At 39.8% G+C, this 18,813-nt stretch overlaps 1 protein-coding gene across 2 annotated transcripts in view; it reads right to left on the reverse strand.

Moving 5' to 3' along the window:
- Positions 1-18,813, reverse strand: part of sl (small wing phospholipase C gamma 1) — an 83,852-nt gene that overhangs the window by 23,792 nt on the left and 41,247 nt on the right. For both annotated transcript variants that reach the window (XM_065425231.1, XM_065425232.1), the window contains exons 21-25: positions 17,606-17,672; positions 11,536-11,693; positions 10,625-10,721; positions 10,438-10,528; positions 160-281 (exon numbers count right to left, since the gene is read on the reverse strand). In XM_065425231.1, the coding sequence (XP_065281303.1) occupies positions 160-281; positions 10,438-10,528; positions 10,625-10,721; positions 11,536-11,693; positions 17,606-17,672 (535 nt within the window). The remainder of the gene's footprint in view (positions 1-159; positions 282-10,437; positions 10,529-10,624; positions 10,722-11,535; positions 11,694-17,605; positions 17,673-18,813) is intronic.

Raw genomic sequence — 18,813 nt, forward strand, 5'->3', positions numbered from 1 at the left:
CCTTTTTGCACTTTGTCAGTGGTCTGAGTGGCACACTGCCCAAGCTATCACCGGGATTGACTGGCCATGAACAATGGATGATAAGAAAGGAACAGAATTAAAATGAATCCTTACATTATATCAGCCCAGGATATTGAGGCTTTTATAAATGTAACTCACCTGGCGTCTGGTAATTGAGAGCCACCATTTGACAGCCGCAGTTCCACAAGTGCACGGGATCGTAGTTTGAGGAGTCAATGCGGCTGCCCTTTGGATATACGCGGCTAAACTGCAGTCGGTGGTATGTGGATCATCATTAAGGGCAATTAGTAATGTACGTCAAAGCTAGTTTCATTGCTTATTTATTTATAGCAAACTACCGTTAATTAGATTTATAGTTAATTTGAACCCTACCAAAGGTCCGGGCAGGCACCCATACATTTCTATGGGCCCAAACTCCTGTTATTTCGATCTCAAAATTGGTCTTCGCCGAATAATTCGAGCTTCATTAGCTGCACCGCTATACAGCCACGTTATGCAAGGAAGCATACCAAGAATGGAAAGGGGTTACTGTCACGGGACATAGTATGCTTTCCTTAACAGGTGAGGCATAAACTTGTAAGGGATCATGGAACGTGTCATCTGCTCGGCACTTCCGTTTCAACAGCTGATGGTTCTGGCACACAATTCTCCATTTGTGATGCCGGTCGAGCTTGCTCTTCCTGCACCTTCAAGAGAAGGTGTCGCCCATGCTGATAGTTTCTAGAGCCTTTGATGGTCACATCGATGACTGACCATGAAATTTGAACATAGGCAATTATTTAAAATAATTGTTTTTTAACTGAATTGGTTACAATTCGTCACAATTTTGTGCTTATACTGAATAAGAAGTTGCAATTTCTTGTCAAGTGAATTCCGTTCGTGCCGACGACAATTTTTTTTTACTTAGTTCATCTGAATTTCACTAGGCTGATTCAAACATGCATGGTTTAGTAGTGGAGGCACTATAGGCTGATAAGCGGTTCCAATCCAAGCCTTTTCTTGGCACAAGTGTCTTGGAACACCATTTAGGCGAGCACCTTATATGGTATAGCGACCTTAATTTGGTGTTCCGTGCAAGATGACCTAGGTGTACTGGGAGGATTGAAAAGATGTAGACCACAATTTTTCTCGTATACTATGTGAAAGGCACATGAGGCGAGAAACACTAGGCTAATGATCAGAAAGCTGTAGTGTCTTCCTTATAAAGAGACGTTGAAAGCACATTAAGACAGATTCAAGCATGCGGGAAAGCCAACTGCAGTTGACGAACACTTCTAGTATGCCTCACACTCCATATCTCACACAAATATCACAGTGTCCCAAACACCAATGGTATACTGCAGCTTTGAACATGTTAGCGACATTTATAACAAATGTTTTGGTTAAGTTGGAGAAAGAGATACTACGTTAAAACAAGGTTAAACCATGCCTACCGTGTGGTTAACATCTTGTTATTACCCATGTTCCAGGAAATATTATCAGTAACGTGGACAGCAAGTTATTTTACAAGGCAACACATGTATGTTCCATATGTAAATGACGCAAAACGTTTAAAGGTTAGCTGAAAGATGATATAAAATTCCAAGTCGTACCAACTTGCCGAAGCATCTACTTTAGCAGCGATATAAAAGTTCGAAAAGCGAAGTGGAAGGTATTTTTCTTAGGGAAAGACAAGGTTCTTAGCCGCTGTGCACACTTGTACAATGCTATTTATGAATGGCTACGAAAGGTGGACACGTAAGTGTATACAATTGGCTCTAGCACAAATTTGATAATTCACAATTAAAATGTTACAAAATCATGGATGTCCTTGACCCGAACATAAGCGACATGAGAACAAGTGTGACTTATCATTCAAGATAAACATGAAACTGCGACAGCACCCATGCCTAATTTAAATATTCGATCAATCGGCTAAGAAAGTTATCTTCAGTGACAGTCTGTGCTCAGATTCTGTGGTCAGTCATAGATGCGACCGCCACAGGCCCTGGAAATTAGCAGCGTGGGTGATACTTTGCTATGAAAGTGCACAGAGAGCAAGCATGACCGGCCCCGTGAATGGAGAATCGTGCACTGGAACCATCATCTGCTGAACCAAAAGGGCCACGCAGATGACACGTCCCGTGAGCCTTTACGAGTTTACGCCTCACCTATTATACATGCCTGCACAAACCGTCTCCGGTCCCAGTACGGGCACCGAGATGTTAAATAAGCATGCTGGCAGCCATTCAGAGCTGTTTCTGACGTTTCCCTCGTTTCGCCCACCATTCACGTCTCGTACATGAAATCGTTAACAGGGCATAGTATGCGTTCCTTAATTATGCACGCACGTGCCGTGCACCGAGATGGGGAGAAAAACTTTCTGTCTTTGGGGCAGAAAGGAAGGCGGTAAGATGAAAAACTTAGAAAGTCAAGGGGACACTTAGGACCAACAAAAGAGCACGGGTCTATCTAAAACTCTGAAGGCCAGCCAGTAAACTTATTAGACGTCTCGGAGCTCATACTGCAACTGGAGATGGGGCGAGTGCGTTAAGGAACACATGCTATGTCTCAAAAGAGTGGCAACATTCTCTGCTTGGCATGTTTCCCCACATAACACGTCTTTACTGTGGAGAAGCTAATTATAAAGGCAAATACTGCCAAGTGAATTAACAGCATGTTTGGGCGCTTTTTTCTGTCTTTTGTTTAACTTGAACCGCTTCATTGGTTCCGTTGGGATCGAATTAAAGGAAGTCAACCGTATATATTATTCAATGATGGAACTACATTCGTGCATTGAGCATTAGGTTAGGGAGTACATGATTCTTCCATGTAAAACATGTAAACAGCACACGAACAACAATACAGTGCATGATACAACACAAAAAATTTAACACATCACAATATTAACACAGTATTAACACTGCTGACAGCAAGGAAGACAAAACAAAAGAGGTCATCGCAAGGATCGTTCTGCTAGCAATTTCATTTTCCAGAGTGCTATGTGCGATCTCTAAATGCTGCGAAAAACATATCAGATATAAAAATGACGGCTTCAGGCAGTGTATTCCATTTGGTTATGCAGTGAGGGAAGAAATTTAAAAACAGATGTGAAAAACTGGAATTCACATAACTTCCAACTATGACTGCTTTGTTATGACACAAAGGGTGGCAAGTCATATGCATTCATCATCATCATCAGCCTATTTTATGTCCACTGCAGGACGAAGGCCTCTCCCTGCGATCTCCAATTACCCCTGTATTGTGCCAACCGATTCATAGTAGCACCCACAAATTTCCTCATTTCATCGCACCACCTAGTCTTCTGCCGTCCTCTACTGCACTTCCCTTCTCTGGTACCCATTCTGTAACTCCAATGGTCCAACGGTTATCTAACCTGTGCATTACATGACCTGCCCAGCGCCATTTTTTTCTCTTAATGTCAATTAGAATATCGGCTATACCCATTTGCTCTCTGATCCAAACCTCTCTCTCTCTCTGTCTCTTAACGTTACGCCTAGTATTCTTCGTTCCATTGCTCTCTGTGTGGTCTTTAACTTGTTCTCAAGCTTCTTTGTCAGTCTCCAAGTCTCTGCCCCATATAACAGCATCCACAAAATGCACTGATTAGGCATATTCCTTTTCAATGATAATGGTAAGCTTCCAGTCGGGAGCTGACAATGTCTGCCATATGTGATCCAACCCATTTTTATTCTTCTATGAATTTCCTTCTCATGATCATGGTTCCCTGTGATTAATTGACATAGGTAAACGTACACTTTCACAGACTCTAGAGTGACTGGCGATCCTGAACTCTTGTTCCCTTGCCCAGTTATTCATCATTATCTTTGTCTTCTGCATATTAATCTTCAATCCCACTCTTACACTCTCTCTGTCAAGGTCCTCAATCATTTGTTGCACCTCGCCTGCAGTGTTGCTGAATAGAACAATGTCATCAGCAAACCGAAGATTGCTGAGATATTCGTCATTGATCCTTACTACTAATCCTCCCCAGTTTAATAGCTTGAATAGTTCTTTCAAGCACGCAGTGAATAGCATTGGAGAGATTGTGTCTTCCTGTCTGACCCCTTTCTTTATAGGTATCTTCGAGCTTTTTTTTGTGTAGAATTAGGTTAGCTGTGAAATCTCTGTAGATATTTTCCAAAGTATTTACCCAAGCGTTCTGTACTTCTTGATTACGGAATGCCTATATGACTGCTGGTACCTCTACTGAATCAAGTGCCTTTTCGTAATCTATGAAAGTTATATAGAGAAGTTTAGTGTACTCTGTGGATTTCTCGATAACCTGATTAATGCCATGTATGTGATCCATTGTAGGGTATCCCTTTCTGAAGCCAGCCTGTTCCCTTGGTTGACTAAAGTACAGTGTTGCCCTTATTTTATTGAAGATTATTTTGGTAAATATTTTATATAATACTGATAGTAAGCTAATGGGCCTATAATTTCGCAATTCTCTAACGTCTCCCTTTTTTTGGACTAGTATAATGTTTGCATTTTTCCAGTTTTCTGGGACCCTTTCAGTCGACAGACACTTCGTATAAAGAGCCGCCAGTTTTCCAAGCATTATGTCTCCTCCATTTTTGATTAAATCGACTGTTCTTCCATCTTCTCCTGCTGCTCTTCCTCGTTTCATGTCTTGCAAGGCCCTTTAGACCCCATCGCTAAATATAGGAGGAGTTTCTGTATCCTATTCATTACTGTTTCTAATTGAGGTATCCCGACTCCTCTGGGTCAGTATAGAATTCTTCCACTGCTTTTACTATATCTTCAAGATTGCTGATGATATTACCCTGCTTATCTTTCAGTGCATACATCTTGGTTTGTCCTATGCAAAGTTTCCTTCTCACTGATTTCAGGCTGCGTCCCTTTTTTACAGCTTCTTCAGTCTTTCTCAGGTTATAGTTTCGAATATCATTTATCTTCGCCTTGATCAGTTTTGACAGTTCCGCGAATTCTATCTTATCTCTTGTGTTGGACACTTTCATCCTTTGTCGTTTCTTTATTAGGTGCTTTGTTACTTGGGAGAGCTCGCCTACTGGTTGCCTTGATGCCTTGCCTCCCACTTCAATTGCTGCCTCTGAAGCCAGCCTAGTTAGTTTCATTCATTACCTCTATGTCATCTTCATCTCTGTTCTAAGGCTGCAGATTTGTTTGCAAACACCAGCCTGAATTTGTCTGCTTTCTTCACCCTTGCTGCGTCTAGGTTGGCCTGTTTCTTCTTGACCAATTTTATTCTTTCTCTCTTTCAAATTGAGGTGGATCCTAGCTGTCACTAACCTATGATCACTGGACTTTACCCTACCTATCGCTTCTACATCCTGCACTATGCTGGGATCGGCAGAAAGTACAAAATCAATTTCACTTTTTGTTTTACCATTAGGGCTTTTCCAAGTCTACTTCCTGTTGCTATGCTGCCTAAAAAAGGTGTTCATTATTCTCAGCTTATTCCTTTCAGCGAATTCTACCAGTATCTCTGCTCTAGCATTCCTAGAATTGAGGCCGTAGTTGCCAATTACTTGTTCACCAACCTGTTTTTTCCACACTTTTGCATTGAAGTCACCCATAATTACTACAGCATACTGAGTTTGCACCTTTCTCATCGCTAATTCAACATCTTCATAAAACTGATCTACTTTACCATTATTGTGACTGGATGTTGGAGTATAGGCATATGCTATCTTTAATTTATACCTCTTATTAAGTTTGATTACGACTACTGCTACCCTCTCATTAATGCTGCAGAATTCGTCAATGTTGCCTGCTATGTCCTTATGGATTAGGAATTCTACTCTGTATTGCTTCTTATCTGGGGGACCTCTATACCAGAGGACATGGCCGTTAGTCAGTGCTGTATAAGCCTCACCAGTTCTTCTATCCTCACTTAGGCCAATGATATCCCAAACAATGTCTGATAGTTCCTCAAAGATTCCTGCTAAGCTAGCCTAACTCGACAGAGCTCGGCTGTTAAAGGCTGACAGGGTCAGTTCCCTTGGAGGTCTGTCCGGGTCCAGAGATTCTTAGCACCCTCTGCTGCGTTACAGGTGTGACCGCCGCCTCGGTCAGGTGCTCTGCAGCTGCTGGGGACTGAGGACCATTGGTTGATCGAATGAGTCATTTGGGAGTTAGTGGTTGAATTGGCCAAGGAGGCCAATTCCTGTTCTGGTGAGGGAGTGTCTTTGTTGAAGCTTAGTGGGCCTTCCTAATTTGGTTGTACCTAGATTACTATAGCCCCACTCGCTCTCGGCATCTTTTTTCCAGTGTCAAGCGTCGCTCCAAGCCTGCAGATGTAGTGCACTGGAGGAGGTCAAAGTCAGGCACACCATCAACAGATAAAAAAATAAAAAAAAAAGAAAAAAAAAGAGGAGGATTGAACTTTTGACTATTGCAACCAAGTATTCAACATAGCTTAGTAAGATAACCCCGCAGGTGGCGAGGCTACCTTATTGCCGAAAAGTACTGCCCAGAGGGCCCTACATGCCTAGTTTGTTGATTTATATCTGTCTTTTCATATGCTATTTAGTTTAACAGTAACAATCGAAAGAATGTGTGGTAGCTTTTAAGGAGTTCCCATAACAACGTATTCTTATGGCAGTGACACCGATGCTTTCTGGTATGATTTAGTAACAAAGTGTGCAGATCAGCTATGAATGGATTAGGGCTTGTTGACAAAGTTATCAGTGTGTGGATTGCATATGGAAGCTGCATGCTCTAGAAGAAGTCAAACATTTGAAGCGTAGATTTCCTTGATTTGAAGGAGTGCATTTAAAATTTCTTTTAAGGAAGTTGAACATATTGCAGTTCTTTAGGTAGCGATCTAATTAACTTTTCTTTATCTTTTGGGCTTACACAAGTAGTTGATGGCACAACAAGACAGAAGGCACTTTTTGACCTGGAGTTTATTAGTTCAGACTTTGTTGACAAGCTGTCCGAGCGTGAAATTACTGATGGAATTGCAGATCACAAGGCAATGGTTATATCGCTAAACTGCACAATCTGTAAACCGCATGCCGAAATTCAAACTTTTTTTCTACTTTAATCACTCTAATGACACATCTATTCTCGAAGTTTTATCAGAAGGTTTCAAATCACTGAGCACACTCACTAAGGATTGTGACGTGAATACACTAGTTCGTCATTTGAAAACATTACGGAGCTGTGTATTCAATGCTTTGTTCCATTAAAAAGTACGAAAAAAAATGGTGCTATCTCATGGATGGCTAGAGAAATTTTGCAATTATCACGATACGTTAGAAGACTGAGACATTCGAAACACTGTAATGACTATGATGCCACTGCTAGATTCACATCTGCCAAAGAGGAACTAAACTTGAAAATGAATATGGCCAAAGATTTTTATTTCATGTTGAGCTTCCAGGATTGCTAATAATCCTCAGAAGTTCTGGCGTTCTGTCATGCTTGCTACTGATTCTTCATCTTCATTTACTATCACTGATGAAAGTGTAAATGATGCTGAGCTCATCTCCAATGCATTCAATGAATGATTTCGTTCTGTGTACTTAACCGATTCTCATGTCTACCCTGCTTTTGATAATGATTCAGATTTTTCTATTTCTGACATTACAGTTAATGTCAATGGCATACTTAATTTGAATTTAAATTCAGATGCAAAAAGGTCTAGTGGCTCTGATGGTATTCCGAACTAATTTTTACTTCGCTATTCACAATAGACCATCATGCTATTTTGAAACTCTATTCAGTAAGTCCCTAGAAACAGGAATTGTTCCTTCATCGTGGAAACTTGCAAGAGAAATACCCTTGTATAAAACAGGTTAACAAGACTGACGTAACAGATTACAGACTAATATCTTTAACTTCCCACTCGTGAAAAATGGTGGAACATTTTATTTACGAACACATAATAGATTTTTTTGAGTCTAACAACATTCTAACTAATGTTCAGCATGGCTTTAGATGTGGTTTCAGTACTATCACACAGTTAACCGACTTCACCCATGACATTTCTTATTAATTATAGCTCGGTAAACAGATTGATGCAACTTTCATTCATTTCCCCCTAGAACTTTGTATTCATTACTTCATTCTCACCTTTTGTAAAAATTAAATGCAGAACTAAAAAATTCCCGTCTGTTCGATTGGACTGCCAGTTTCCTTTCTAACAGGTCCCAGTACGTCGACTTTAGTTCTGCAAGGTCATCCATCCTTGAAGTAGGCTCTGAGGTTCCTCAAGGATCAGTCCTGGGTCCTTTACTGTCTTTAATTTATGTCAATGACCTCCAAAAAATATGCTTCTTCCAGCATTCATCTTTATGCTGATGATTGCGTCTTATACAACGTGATTTACTCTGCAACTAGTTATAAGCGATTGAACGATTCCTTTGTCTCTTTCAGTGCTTGGTGTGAAAATTGAACATTAATTTTAAAAAACAGTTATTTTGTCCTGCACGAAAAGAGCGGCACCTGTAATTGCAACATATTCCTTGAATGGATCATCTTTAACCAGAGTTAGACAACATAAAATACCTTGGCGTAACATTTACTCACAATCCCTCATGGTCTGCATACGTTGACCAAACATGTTCAGAGGCCCTAAAACAACTTGGATATGTACGTTTTACTATGCAGAAGGCTCCGAAGGCTACTAAATGCTTAATGTATGAAACTCTTGTTGACCCCATTATCAATTATGCCGCCACAGTGGGTCACACCCATAACTAAAATAATATAATCAAACTAGAAGCAGTTCAGAAAAAGCTGTCCACTTCATTTTTCACCGGTATGACTGCTATTTTTCACCCTCATCTGGCCTCCCTATGCTGAAACTAACATTACTTTCAGTATGTCGTGATGTGGAATCATTAAAATTTTTGCACAACATAATTAACATGTCCTATCATACTTCAAACACAGCTTGTGTATCTTTCACCAAGCCTTCTTGCATGTGTAGCTTCCACGAGCCTAATCTTCACCTTTTCTATGTGTGTACAAGTACTTTTAAGTACAGCTTCTTTAATAATAATAATATATGGGGTTTTACGTGCCAAAACCACTTTCTGATTATGAGGCACGCCGTAGTGGGGGACTCCAGAAATTTTGACCACCTGGGGTTCTTTAACGTGCACCTAAATCTAAGTACACGGGTGTTTTCGCATTTCGCCCCCATCGAAATGCGGCCGCCGTGGCCGGGATTCGATCCCGCGCCCTCGTGCTCAGCAGCCTAACACCATAGCCACTGAGCAACCGCGGCGGGTTACAGCTTCTTTGCCCGCACTATAAATGTATGGAATTCCTTACCTGGCTGCCTTCGTTCACTCCCAATAAGCGAATTCGAAAGTGCTCTCTATGAAAACCAGCATGTGTAACTGCTTAAATTAAGTTTAGTTTATGCTTTACGTGTACGCATTTCACTGTTTCGCTGATTCTAAGAACAGAAGAAAATGATTTTCCAGCTCTTTGACTGCCATACAAATACAGTTGCAAATGCTGTAAGAGTCACTGTTGATTTCACTTTTTTTTTTTCACCACTCTATTAACCCACTCCCGCAATAGCCCTCCTATGAGGCTGCAGTATGTACAAATAAATAAATAAATAAATAAGTAAACAGATACGGTCTGCTGCTGCATTCAAAGTTTCAGATTGCAGAAATGTTTAATATATCAAGAAAAATAGGGTAACTTAAGAGGAAGCTTTAGCTCGGGTGCTTTTATCTAAATACATGTAAAAGGAGAATTCGTTTTTTTTTTTTTTGGCAACCACTGCACCAAATTTGACGAGGTTTGTAGGATTTAAAAGAAACACTTCAAAACTAATGACTGTTGGTTTCAAATTTTTGATTTAGGCCATCAATTTTTCATCAAAAATTGACAAAAATCGCAAAATTTCAGAAAACAAAACTATCAAGTTTACAACTCTGTAACTCAGCAATGAAAAATGATATCACAATTATGTGAATTGCATATAATAGTACATCTAAAGTGGAGAAAATTGATATTTTACACATGAACCTAAAAAAATTTTGTAATATGGAAATACAGCTTTTGCAGAACTCTTCTAAACAACGTAACTAATTCACATAAGATATAAATTAACATATTGAATTTGTCTGCTTTGAATGATCTAATGGTTGCCGTTTACAGAACCACTATATATGTTCTTGACGCAGAGCTATTAATTTGTAAGCTTCGTGCTTCCATTTTTTTGAACTTTAAAATTTTTGAAAATTCCTTTAACAAAATTCAGGCCCTAAATAGAAATTATTCTTCCAACAGTCACTAGCATTAACCTTTCTCTCTCAAATGCAACAAATTTAATTAAAATCGGTCCAGGGGTAATCTCCGAAAAGCGTTTCTGCACTTTACATGTATTTGAAAAGGCTGCGTCGGAGTTGGGCCCGAGCTAAAGGCACACAGCACAGCATAACTGTTCAACAGAAAGGATATTTGAGGAAGAAAGAGCAGTGCTGAGGACTCATCCATTTCTCAACTTTCGTTTCTGGAAATGATGACATTTCTGTGAAGTTCCCAATCCCTAATAGAGGAGAAAAAGTGGAATGATGAATCAACCAAACTACTAAGATTGTTAAGTTTAACATAGCATTGTAAATAACACACCTATCTTACTTACTTTCAGGACAGAACTGCACAGATCTGCAATAGATTATGAGATTGGATAATTCCTTAGCAAGCCTCAAGCTTCGCTCCATTTCCCTTCTTTGCTGGATCTGTACAAAAAAGAATAAACATGAGCAAGACATATATATTTTTCTATATTCATTACACAATTCGGCCAAGTGCTTTGGTCAGCTATCTCCACCTTGAATAGCCAGCCCTAAAGAGGCACACTTTGCAATTTTTCTTCACTTAAATAGTTATTGATCAAACGTTATTTTGTGTGCCCAGGAACAACCAAAGGTCTAAATACTGGCACACATAGAAACAAAATAAAATAAAAAATAAAGATAAAGTGGTAAAGCAATTATACCAAAAGTTACAGGATAAAAAATTGAATAAAGAACAAAGAAAAGCTCAGGATAAATAGGTGCATAAAGAGCAGCAGTCAAGCAATAACAAATTTACATGCAATATATATTACACACATATGGAAGGATAGAGAAACCACAAGACAGGAGTGGAGTGTGACTAAAAAGAAAGCTCAAGTGCAAAGCTCAGAACAGAAAAAAGACAACACGTTTGGAAAGACACCAAGATGGAGGAAATTAGAGTTATATAGGCTCTGCATTCTGTGGAGAGGCATGCACCTGCTGAAAGAGGCAGGAATGTGGAAAGGTCTATGTTCCCTGGTAATCTTTTGCGGAACCCGTAGTGAAAAAGAAGCTAGCAGATCTGTACATGTAAGAATTCCATGAATGATTGTAATAATAATAATAATAATAATAATAATAATAATAATAATAATAATAATAATAATAATAATAATAATAACAACAACAACAACAACAACAACACAAGATGATACACTAAAGCAGTGCTTAGTGCATGAAAGGAATGGGGGATTGTATGCTTGATGGCGCTGACCATGTCATTGGCAGACTGAGCAGTCTCTCGAATCTTGAGCACCCAATCTTGCATCTCTTCCCTGGAAGGAGCAGCTATCTCAATGGGCATTAGTTGGGTCGGTGACACAATGCGGAACACCCATTCTCGTCCCCTGCCTGGCCAACTCTGTAGAATATCTGAAAAGTGAAACAAACACCCATTAAGCCTTTTACGGTCAATGACGTAAATATAAGGCGCCGCGAACAAGTCCGAAAATGCTCGATGCCATATATTTATGGTGCCGTCTGTACGTTTAAAAAGTGTGCCAATTTCCTAACTTTTTCTTTTCTGTCATGTGCTGCCACTATGTGGGGATACAGGGAATGTTTTTCACGCGCCTCCCTCTCTCGGTTTTCGTTGCATGGTTTTAGCGCTAGTTTGCCCTTGCGCGTCTGTATACTACTGTTCGCGCATTGGCGAGCGTGGGTGGCAGTTTGGATTTTGTTTCGCGGGCGGTTTCGGCTTTTTGCGCTTGCAAAAGTGATGGCTATCTCGTTACTAATCGCTCAAAGGGCGACCGCTTGTTTCTCGCTCGTTTAGTGCTCACAGGGGTGCGCATAGGAAGGATGCCGTCGTGCATGCATTTCCATTTCTTTCTTTTTAAGACTCGCGAAAACTAATTGCCCTAGCTGGTTGGCAATAAGATGAAGATTAACGGAAGTTTGTCACACATGTTGCTTTTTTTGATGGGCACACAACCAAACAGTTTTCTTGAGTGTGCACACCTACGCAGTTCGATTACCTTATGGACATACGTATTGGTGTAAGAGCAGAAACATTTGAGACTTGCGAAATATTCTCGTGTGCGGATCTTCAAAGCCTTGAACTATGTTCATAAAAATGCATAAAATTTTTAATTCTAATAAGCTTATTTCCTTTTTTATTGTTATTCATGAATGAAGAGTACATATACCAACACAGTACATATATGTTATATGTACTGTGTTCTATATGTACTATGTGTTATATGTACTATATGTGTATATTGTATATATACATATATATATACAACAAAGAGTACATATATACCAACACAAAATATATTTTTCTCACTTTACGGTCACCCTAGAAAAATTACGGTGCATTTTTTTCTCTGCACCGCATTGGGGAGCTATCGTTGTGCTGCCAAGTGGAGGTAAGCCAAGTCTTACTCGCAAAAATTTTGCACAATAACTTATATGAAGTCTGACTCATATGCACATTCCATTACCTATTTTAAATTGCCAGCAACGAGTTGCATTTGTCGATTTTATTTTCTAAGGCCATCTTGACACAGAGATCAGTAGAGGATCTTGCCCTGGATGAGAATGTCAAAAAGTTACAGCCTTTGGTATGTGGTACCAAGCTACCAATTGGTAAATTGTTTATTTTTTCTCTTCTATTTTTCATAAAATTACAAATTTGATGCCTAGAAAATACATATTACAAATCATAAATTGTCTACACAAGTGTACAAAAAGAACACATAAAAGGGCTAAGAACTATTAGCTTGCATACAGTATATAGATGACACAGTGCCTTAAGAATATACTGTATATACTCACATAAGAGCTGTACTTTTTTTTTTTCAATCTTCACTAGGTGTGGCTCTTACAAGGGGGTAGGCCATTGCGGTCTAATTTTTCTAACCGTGTGTAATATTCTTGATTTATTTGTGCAAAAAAAAAAAAAAGCGAGGGCTGCTGTTTTCATAATGCATATACATTTGTTCAGGCAAGCCCATCACGCATCTGGTGCCAGGTGCATGAGGTATTTGAGGACATAATGATGACTTCAGTAATAGCATCAACATTTCAGACAAGATTCAGTAAACTCATTCCAAGTATTTTTTTAGCGTTTCTTTTGCTGCTTTTTTTATTAAGACTATAATGAAATTATTGATTGGATTCGAGTTCGATAGTGCCTATACTGTACACACAGATCAGATAGTGTATGTTGATGTTGGGCAGTACTTTCACAACAGCAGGCTTTAGCAAGTTTTCATTGTTGTTTGGCTGTTTGCTAGTCTTTCTCTCAGTGATACCCATCATACATAGCGGCGTGCAGGCCTAGATATTTGGAGCTAGGACGCCATATTGAGGGTGACATGGTCACTGAAGTTTGCGACCAGACGTTCTTGGGTGCCAAGGAACTGTGCATGCATGCAAATCCATAACTTAGGACTGGCACCTAATAAAATCGAGGAAAGGAAGCTTGATTTTTATTCTACCATGTGAAGCTGATCGGCAGTGGCCATAATTGGCTTTTCAGGGTTCTCAGTCATCGTAACCTCCTACTGCTAGAGAAATTTAACTGTCTGAATGACATCTGACCCCTGATAGCATTTAAATGTCTTTGTCACAGATGAGAATTGGCCACAAACTCTTGTCTCACCCCAAAAAACAAACCAATTCGCGACATTCAAGAAGGTGGTGATCTCCAAGTCGCTGTGGTTGGCGTGCAAGGTGACTAGTGGAATTTACTGCTTCATCTCCAATATCTGACTGAAAGCTGTTACCCTGGAATAAATGTACTAGATAGGTGACTGAGCGGTTGGTGTGGACGATGTTAAGTGCTGGATAGATGGAACAAGAATGTTAATGTCTATGGCAATTCAAAGTCGTGTCCTCAAATACTTTGTGCACCCCGTATAGTCCTCACTATAGTTGCAGTCACCGTTGCTCAGATTCAGTTCAATAGCACACTAATGGATACAGTCATCCTCGGTGCCCTTCAAGGCATTACATATGACTTTGACACCAAAGCTTTTCATAACACTGTCCGAAGACCGCACACGGCACACACATGCAATCTAAGAGCATGCACACAAGCTGCGATGCTCTTTTCAATCTTTTTTTTTCAATTTTTGAACTCTTGTATTTCAACTTTTTTTTTTGAGGTGGTGGGGGGGGGGGGGAGGAGCTGCTAAGTAGGTGGTGCAGCCCTTACAAGAGTGCGGCCCTTATTCAAGTATATAAGGTATATGATGCGGTCCCTCAGGCATGTGACAGCAGCAGTTAAGGGGAGATGCTCCTCAGAAAAACTTTTATTTATTACAACAATGGACACTCCAAGGAAATTTTTGCTGTTGTCGTCACTGTGAGGTTCTGTGTATATTATTGTGATAGCAATTATATGGACACTCCAAGCGAATTTTTGCCGTCATCAGTGTTGCTGTGAGGTTCCATTTATATTTAGGCATATGTATGCTATGTGACACATGGTATATGAAGGTTATATTGCCACACCATTCTATCACTAACGTTAACTGCAGTGGTCGCTTAGTGGCTATGGTATTGGGCTGCTAAGCACAAGGTTGCAGGATCAAATCCCGGCCACGGAGGCCGCATTTTGATGGAGGCGAGATGCGAAAACACGTGTGTACTGAAATTATGGTGCACGTTAAAAAACCTTGGGTGGTCCAAATTATTCTGGAGTCCCCCACTACAGCGTGCTTCATAATCAGATCGTGGTTTTGGCATGTAAAACCCCATAACTTAATTTTTTTTTGTCACTAAAGTTGCTCATACCAGGTCTTACATTCTTGACAAAATTATTCCTCAGAATTTTAAGAATGGCAGCCCACAAACAAATGTTATGAAACAGAATACCGACAGCACATGCCTTTTATCTTAAATCTTCTCAGACTTAGCTTTTAAAAGTGCGAAACAATAACAAAGCTCAAACCTGAAAATGACGTAATTTTAATGGTGCGGCTGTGCACTACCTTCAAGATCAACCTAGGCAAGAGGTTTGAAACTTACCCGATATGAAAAAGTGGTGGTAAAGTCGTTACGAAAGACATTGGCTTTAATAAACAAACATAAATGAAATTGTCAGATGGCAGGATTCAAACAGAGGACCCCTAGCACAACAGCTCGCTGTTACTTAGTCACCTTACTTCAATTGATACTTCCACCACAGCTACAAGCCTTACACTTTGCGTAATATCCTAGCATCACATCCAATAATATCCTATCACATTCAATGTTTCGCCCTCATGGCGAAACTGTGATAATTTTATTATTAGAACTAAAGGTTTGAAAATTCAACCAATTGCAGAGGTTTTTATGCACATTTCAAATATGTTGTTATGTTTTGTGTGGCTGTCATAGTCCGAGTTAAGTGATACACAATGGCAAAATACAGTAATCTTCGCAACCACTTTTTTATTTACTAAAATTTCACAAAAAGCATCGTGCTGTAGCTTATTTAGCTCTTTGTAGATCGCAGAGTGCCAATATTTAGCCAGACAAAGTACAATTACTGGAACTATGCAAAAAAATTTACATGTCAACTGATTGCGTTTTGCACAATTCCCTGAATTATAGCCTCATACTTTCGCAACTACTGGTGGGAGTTATTGCAACTTCAAGTAGATATCAGTATTTAACCTATCTTCAGAAGTATGTATGCCAGATTTCGTTAGTATAAGACAATTATAAGCATACAAGGTTATTTTCGTGATGTGAAAAAAATTTGTGAAAAGCTTTTTGTGAAAACTTAGACAAAAGTTGTCCACAAAATCACTATATTTTGTCATCATGTAGAATGTAACTCAAGAACTACAGCAGCTAGAGAAAAACAAATTGAATATTTATAATATGCTTTAAAAGCTATATAATTGGGTGTATTTTCAAATCTCTAGTACAAATACACAAGAAAAGCTTTTCGATGAGCATCTCCCCTTAAAGAGGCCCTAAAGGCAAATACCAAGTCGACGTGAACTGTTAAAATACCATTCCAGAAACTTCACAGCGCTTGTTTCGTACCAAGAAAAGACTTAGCTTATGAGAAAATTGCATCCAAAGGGTCTGCATATCCCAAGCAGGGAATGGTGACATTGCCTAAGCCATCACCGCCCTTTAGTACTTCCGTTGGCGAGTAAAACGACGCCGAACAGACGCTCCTACAGTTTTCTGCGCAAAACACAAATGCGTGGCCTTGAAGAAATCGAGTTAAGACAGCACTGGATTCAGCGGGGCTGCTGCTCTTGGTCAAGTGGCGTGGACCATTCGGGAATCACATGACATCACATAGACGTGGCATTCTCGTCTACTTGTGGTTTGTGCGAGCCAACAAAACCAGCGCAGCACTATGCAATAATGAAACTACTGAAATTCGAAAGTGCAGGTGGCACAGAGTGGAGAGAATGAAACCGCCCGCATTTTTGTCAAGTGTGACATCAAAGGGCTCCTTTTTCTAAAAATCAAATAAAACTTGACCATTAGCATTTTCTTTCATCTTATAATGCAATACAATTTATCTTTTTATTATGCTTGGTTGAGTACTATAGTGACAGTATTATAATGCAGAGTGCATTCATCATCGGGCTGGTACTTGAATGTCCCGGGGGAGTCTTTAAATCATGCCCTGCATTTACCTCAATTTGTTGATTACAAATGCTCTGTTCACGATAATATTGATGCCTTAGATGTCATTGAGCACTAACCTATCATTTTAGCTTCACTTATTAATTGCCTTTAGTGTTCCTTTGAGGAGTTTTCGAGTTACTGTGGCGTCAGCATAGGCATCTGCCAATTGCACTTCACAGTATTTATTTACATGCCAGTATCTTATGCTTTTTCTTTCTTTCTATACCATTAATCAACTGCGTAAACTTATTATATTTTCCAGTGTATAACTAAGTTTTTTCCCCTTGAATTTCAGGCTGTTTGACTCATGTCTTTTGATCACCAGCTCCTAAAACACTTTATGAAAGCAATGAGACCTCATGAAGATGAATGCAATTTCACATTCCTTAAAGTGTACTTTCAATAACCACCTGCACCATTGTTTATCCGGTCCACAGACTGTCCAGTGTGCACTTCGGTGTACTGGAACATGTACGGCCGCAAAGCGGCACAAAGCCTCTAAATCAACATTTAAGATGTCTCCTGTTGTGCAGCCTTTCACTCTGCCATTGAATATTAAAAAGACACATCTATACACGGCTGCAACTTATACACCAATTTACTGGACATGGAAATAATGGTAGCCAACATCTCAAAGGAACAAACGTTTTGACACAACTCCACAACCACAGCAGTCCCCAACGCAAGGTACTTACCTACTGTACACCCAGCAATGTCAATGCTTCCTTTCTGCAATGTACCTAAGGGCATTGCATCTCCAGACTAGAAAGTGAACAAAAAAAGAAAAGAAAAGAAAGGGCATTGTAGATAGGCATAAAATGATCAAAACATTCAGAATACACTTACAGTGACGGTCCAGCAAGTTTAGTATTTGGAGCAATATTGGAGTGGAAAGAAATGTAGTTGTGGAGCAGTTAAGGAGCAGAAAAATTGATCTCTTTGGAACTCTTGCAGTAGTAGAGCAGTAATCTGTAGCCATTTGGTTCAGCTTGCTATAACTGTGCAATCAGTAAGCACGGCTCGACAGTAATGCAAGACACAAAGCCAGCAGCAACCAATGAGGCTTGTCTTCCTGTAGACATTATACCATACACGGTGTGTTGCAAATTATTTCGATAGGCAAGGAACTTAATTTTGTAAACAATGAAATAAACCTTTGTAGTTTAACAAGAACAAAGATATGCGCCTGGTTGTAAGAAGGACATAAAATTACAAATTATCATCATCATCATCAGCAGCAGCAGCAGCAGCAGCAGCAGCAGCCTGTTTTATGTCCACTGCAGGACAAAGGCCTCTCCCTGCGATCTCCAATTACCTCTGTCCTGCGTTAACCGATTCCAACTAGCGCCTGCGAATTTCCTAATTTCATTGCTCCACCTTGTCTTCTGGCGTCCTCGACCGTGTTTCCCTTCTCTTGGTACCCATTCTGTCACCCTAATGGTCCAATGGTTATCTAACCGACACATTACATGACCTGCCCAGCTCCGTTTTTTTCTCTTGATGTCAATTAGAATATTGTCTATACTTGTTTGCTCTTTGATCCAAACCACTCTCTTTCTGTCTCTTAACGTTGTGCCTAGCAATCTTCATTCCATCGCTCTTTGTGGGGTCCTTAACTTGTTCTCAAGCTTCTTTGTCAGTCTCCAAGTCTCTGCCCCATATGTCAGCACTGGTAAACTGTACTGATTGTACACCTTCCTTTTCAATGATAATGGTAAGCTTCCAGTCAGGAGCTGACAATGTCTGCCATATGCGATCCAACCCATTTTTATTCTTCTATGAATTTCATTTTCATGATCAAGGTTCCCTGTGATTAATTGAGCTAGGTAAACTTACTCCTTCACAGACTCTAGAGGCTGACTGGTGATCCTGAACTCTTGTTCCTCTGCCTGGTTATTCATCA

The sequence above is a fragment of the Dermacentor albipictus genome, chromosome 1 (assembly GCF_038994185.2).
Source record: "Dermacentor albipictus isolate Rhodes 1998 colony chromosome 1, USDA_Dalb.pri_finalv2, whole genome shotgun sequence".
Lineage (NCBI taxonomy): Eukaryota > Metazoa > Arthropoda > Arachnida > Ixodida > Ixodidae > Dermacentor > Dermacentor albipictus.